This window comes from Apostichopus japonicus, chromosome 15 (genome assembly GCF_037975245.1).
Source record: "Apostichopus japonicus isolate 1M-3 chromosome 15, ASM3797524v1, whole genome shotgun sequence".
In the NCBI taxonomy this organism is placed as follows: Eukaryota; Metazoa; Echinodermata; class Holothuroidea; order Aspidochirotida; family Stichopodidae; genus Apostichopus; species Apostichopus japonicus.
Genome location: NC_092575.1, coordinates 5077473 through 5083098, shown reverse-complemented (window position 1 = coordinate 5083098; position 5626 = coordinate 5077473). Strand labels below are relative to the sequence as shown.

The window sequence follows — 5626 nt, the reverse complement described above, 5'->3', positions numbered from 1 at the left end:
AATGTTTAGGTATTCTTCTTGACTCAAATCTCACCTGATGTATCATATTAACAGTCTATGCTCCCAAATCTCAATGATTAGTGGAATACTTCATAAAAGTCGCTTTTTGTACCAACGCATACACTTAAAACACTTAACGTTTCCCTCATTAATTCAAAGCTGTCTAACTGCAACATCATTTGGGGAAACACATATCCATCTTACCTTAATTGCCTGTTTACTTTACAGAAGAAAGCCTTCAGACTGATTACAAATTCTAGCTATCGTGCTCAGAGTATTTTTAACTTAAAAATCTTAAATATCTTCGACATGTACAAACACCAAGTCGCTCTATTCATGTATAAATATGTCAATAGACTTTTGCCTTCTAAATTTGATGATTACTATCTTTGTATAAGACATTCATAAGACACGCTTTTGTCCAAATTTCCGTACAAATTATGTTCACTTCCGAGAGGACTCATCGACTTTTTATCAATTCTGGAGTTATAATCTGGAATAGTTTGGACAATAGTTTAACGGGTCAAGAGCCATAACTAAGAAAAGATTAAGGAAATGAGAATAGTGGTAAGAAACAAGCATTAATACTTAAAACCAATCAGCGATAATCAAATAGTTAATATTCTTTAATATCTATATAGTAAACATATCAAATAACCAATAGTTAATTTAGCAAAAGTTGCGTCTTAAAAGGATTTAGATCAATCCATACACATAAGGTATGGAAAGCTACAAACAGAATAAAGTATAGGGGGAAAGTTTGTAAAAAGCCAGAAACATTTGATTTGATCAACTTAAGAAAGTAAACGTCAGTAGGAAATGGCAGAGATATTCGACCACTTTAAAGTAAAATATGCCAAGTTATATTTTCCTTTAATTGTATTTAATCACAAATACACACACCTTCACTCACCAAATCAACACACGCTATTAAGTCAACAGTATGAAAGGTAAGAGAAACGCACGACATGAAATACAGCAATAATAGAGATGTCATGACAATTTACTTATTCAAGTGTGTTCTCAACTGCAAAGGAAAGCACATATATTACCATAATCACTTTAAAGGATCACTTTTATTTCTGTAAAGAAAAATCCCACTACCGCAGATGAAAAATGATATAAGAAGGTCACAAATAACAAAGCCTACAGTTTTAATTAATACCCGCCTTAGCGGGCATGTAAAAGGTCTGATGTTCTCATTGAATTAATGATCGCTTTATTATCTGATTAATCAAGCGATTGCCCGGATTTTCATGTCTGAATAATGGATTACTTTGTTCCCCCAAAACTTCTTGTCAGTCCCATAGGGGCTGTTAAGAGAAGGGAAATCGCCATCTTGCCATCTCATGTACCACCATCCACCTTGAACTTGAACACCTAAGTCGAAGAAAAGGGAAGAGTAGTCGAAAGAAGAGTAGTCGATACCATCGTTAACATTGTCTCTTGTAGTGAAAGGGAAGTTATTTTGGTAGGATAACTCGTCATCTGTTTGCATGTAAGAAAAAAGAAAATACAGACGACTAGAATGAAATATATGATTACATGTACCACCGTTATAAGTTGTGGTGTGATTAAAACAGTCTCACAGTTGAATTGGAACAATTTAAAAATAGATTAAAGCCAAAATGATATGAAAGAGAAACGAGAATTAAATCGTGGAGAATGAATCAGTCAAGCCAGTAAAGTGATAATTGTGTGAAAGACAATCACAAAACCTTGGTACTATTTATACTGAAATGTTGATTACGCAAGCAATAACAATTCCGTCTTATTTTGTGTTAATATAATCATTGTTCAGTTTATTTTGTAGACAATTTTGAAAAGAATACGGTATGATTAGAGGCGGATGGAGAGTTCTATTTTACTTTTATTGAAAGATGGCGGGAAGTTGTGGCTTACATCAGAAGAAACCTTCAGTCGGTGTTCTTTATGGTAATTTATAGTTTAAAGTGAAGCACGTTATGAAATAAGAAAAAATGCACATACGCCATTTATATCTATTAAACTGCACTAGTTTTGATCATAAGAAAACTATTCTAAGGAAATGCGACAAATAAATGCAACAATAGTAAGCCAAACATACAGGGATTATGTACTTACACTTTCTGCTCAATACGCTTAATAAGCTCCTCAAGTTATATCAAGCAAATAAATTACCCTCCCAGTTTTTTTTTCAGAGACAAATAGTTAGCTCCAAACCGTTAAGCTCAATTCCATAATTTTATAAGGCATTTTTTCTAATGGGGACGTTTGACACATACCTGCATCCCCAACGTATTTCCCAAGCCGTAGAGTATATTCTTGTGATTCGTCGGTAATGTTAAAGGAATCATATACGACGTACAATGGAACACTGTTAACATTAATCATGTCGATTCGCAGCTCATATCGTCTTTGCTTTGTCAAGCTGTAGATCTTCTCGTTTCCAAGCCAGAAGTTCTCACTTAGATTACCAAAGCCTGCTTTGTAGTCACTCCAATACAGATCAAAATCTTGAGCGCCATTCATTTGTCTCTGGAATACCTAGAAATGTGTAAATGATATAAACAAAAGATCCAAACGTATTTAAGAGCAGACTATAATGTAAGAATAAAACACTTGATTTAATAATCACATTACAAATATTCTTAACTCTCCTTTTCCTCTTAAAAGTATGACTTTTTTAAACTTGGTTTACTTGGAACAGTCAGTTTAATGTAAATGTCACATTCTAAAATTGCTGTGACCGACTTACCGTCCAGCCTCCTCCATTGGTCATATCGCAGTAAACCTCAAACGGAAGACCAGTCCAATTGGTAGGTTTTATTTCATACACAAGGCTAACAAGCTTTCACTTAATGTCAAAAAGACCTGTCCTGTGATGTTTTCAATTCGCAAAAGGTCCATCCTATCTAGTTGCAAGGGACTTAATACCCATGCTCCACAATTATATCAAGTTTTCTCATGTTGCTAACTTCTTGGATATTTCATTGATAATATTTTAGATTGGAAGCATCACATTGATTATGTTAGCAGTTAAAGATCTATAGGAGTCTCTATTCTTAACCGACTGAGATTTCACCTGAGATTTAATCTGTAATTCTGTCTCAGCCAATAACTATTCTTCGTTACTGCAGAAACACATAATATTATAATGATAGAACTTGGGAATACGTATATACATGGTACCAGATTCGTATTGAGTCCGTCCATTCACTCGTATCGTATCATAGCTATTGGTATTCGCATACCCTCAACCAACCATTATGGACTAAGGTATTCGAAGTAAACTGGGCATCAACCACACAATCTGCCTTCGTACCATCGAAAAGAGAAGAAAGATGCAAAAAGCGTCTGTTAATACAACTCATATGTGTAGAGACGAACGCCGAGACCTGTTTTATTCCTAAAATTGTTTACTTCTATTCCGCTTTTGTTTTTCTTTTTGGGGATTTTATCGATCCTTCAGAATAAAGTTTCCTCATGAACGCTGCTGAGTAGTATTGGACAAAGGAAGTTAGAAGAAAGGGTTTCTTCCACAATTGTCTTCGTATATTTTCCAAAATTAATATAATCATAATGCCGTTATGACAGTAACTTGCAAAAACATGTATATGAAAGTATGACATGCCTTTAAAGTTCGTTGTATTATTGATTTTTGTTTTTTAATCATTATTTCTTCACTATATGGGTCTACTTTCTGCAAGTATAATGAAATGTAATAGTAAGTTCCGTGGCGTATGGCATAATACATTACATTATTGTAAAAAACCCGGACTCTGTTTCTTATTTTCATCTTCCGTTATGAAGTATTTTACTTCATTCGTCAAGTGTGCAGAACGAATGATGTGAGATAACCCACACTTGTTCAAGTTTGCGTGGATATGTTAAAGCCTTTGTGATGGTAGCATACATTAAAACATTAACATATGGACTACGTTATCGCATAATGCCATCAAATCGACACGCCTATCAGTAATTATTAAATTGATAGAACATAAAATATGTTTAAGTCAATTACGAAATACCTGGCTTAATTGTTGAATTAGATTATTTACAAACGTGCAGTTTATGAGTGCGATCAGATTCAGGGAATAATGTTTTCAAGTGTTGTTTTGTACCACAACACGGCAGGTGTCTACGGATTTTCTGTCTGATTTTTAGTTGGGCATGGGCTGGCTTGATTGAAGTGGTCATCCAGAATAGATATGCATTAATAACAACATGGTAATCAATAACTTAGTTAAAGGAAGATATCTCGTATAACAACATTTCCTTAACGTTGAAGCATTCAATGAACATACATCAGTTATATTGGATAGCGTACATACATAGTTCAGTTCAACAACAAAAAAGGCCTTGGCCGGCCAGTCAGTGTGCACACATGTTTTCCAAAGTGGATGGGTTACAATGATGAATTGTAAGAACTTAGCCAGCAATTATAAATTTGTTGTCGTTCATGCCTATGAGAGTAAATGTGTAATACATTGCAACCTTCATGATCGTTGTTGGGATGTTGACGTTTCCATAGACATGTTTGACAAAGCAATGTTAATTTCAACTATATATAGTGGTGTTTACAATGGAATTAAAGACTACAGTTAACAGTCAGTTATTACATTAAAATTTAATATGATACCATTTTTTTCTTTTGGCATGATTATTAAGTTCATTGAAAGGACATTGTTCATTGGAAGGACATGCTGCATACACCTACATTCAAAGACTAACACAGAAGAAAATTATCTTATTCTGTTAAGTGAGGGGTTTCCTCTTCAAAAATGCACATCCACTAGGATATAACCTACAGTATATGTGATATTAGTTCCATTAATTCAGCGGCCACTGCTGCTCCCGCTGTAACAAAACAGTAGCTACGAACCCATATTGAATTGTGGATCAAATTTTAATGGGAAAGTGAATTTCTTACTGGAGACAACATAACACCTACTATAATACAGAGAAAATATTCCTCTCTAGTAGTGGATTAGCTTTAATTGTGATACAGTTTAGATGCTTGCCTGTAATTTGAAATTCCATCAACACATAAATGTTTGGTAGTAAATGATTAATTATCTGTATGGATAATGATAACAATATAATAAAGTAGAACAAGCTCATTTATCATCAGTTTGTCATCCACTCTTCTGTTACCAAATTAAAATATCAGACAATTGGAGATAATTAAAAACTTATATTCCTTGAATTCGATATTACAGATTTTAAATTGGTGACTTTGCGATTCAGTACTTCTTAAAATTGTATTATAGGTACACTATTGCAACAAAACCGTGAGGAATTTATAGAACACATCAACTTTCGTTGTAAAGAGACCATGTTGGAGACACGAGTTCACTTAGTTCGTTTTTGTTCTTGCATGAACATGATATGCTACTCTGTAATGATTTTCTAACCACCAGTCCTCGTTAATGATTATGATGATTAGTACTATCGTGCTTATAAGTGTTATTATATTGTTAAATGGTCACTTGGCTCAAGATTAATCTATTAAATTTGTAACATACTGACGTACTACAGCTTTCACGTGCTTTATTAATTAACCTCACGTTAAATCATCTCTGTTGATCCCTTATTTACTATAGAAAAAATAACAATTTAAAAGTACAAAAAATGTCCGTAAAAC

General features: G+C 33.7%; 1 protein-coding gene across 1 annotated transcript; it reads right to left on the bottom strand.

Annotated features, from left to right (window-relative positions):
• Positions 1–1234: 1234 nt before the first annotated feature.
• On the bottom strand, positions 1235–2821 carry LOC139981349 (fibrinogen-like protein A). Its single transcript, XM_071993688.1, has 3 exons — positions 2738–2821; positions 2265–2526; positions 1235–1488 (listed from the first exon to the last, which is right to left on the bottom strand). Exons 1-3 carry the CDS (start codon positions 2759–2761, stop codon positions 1235–1237), a joined length of 540 nt encoding a protein of 179 aa, XP_071849789.1. The 5' UTR covers positions 2762–2821.
• Positions 2822–5626: the final 2805 nt, after the last annotated feature.

Excerpts from the sequence above, each read along its gene's own strand:
- LOC139981349 (XM_071993688.1), bottom strand. The coding sequence starts at position 2,761 with ATGACCAATGGAGGAGGCTGGACG. Across the intron at positions 2,527-2,737 it reads CCAATGGAGGAGGCTGGACG|GTATTCCAGAGACAAATGAA; the intron begins GTAAGTCGGTCA and ends ACACATTTCTAG. Across the intron at positions 1,489-2,264 it reads GAAATACGTTGGGGATGCAG|ATGACGAGTTATCCTACCAA; the intron begins GTATGTGTCAAA and ends ACATGCAAACAG.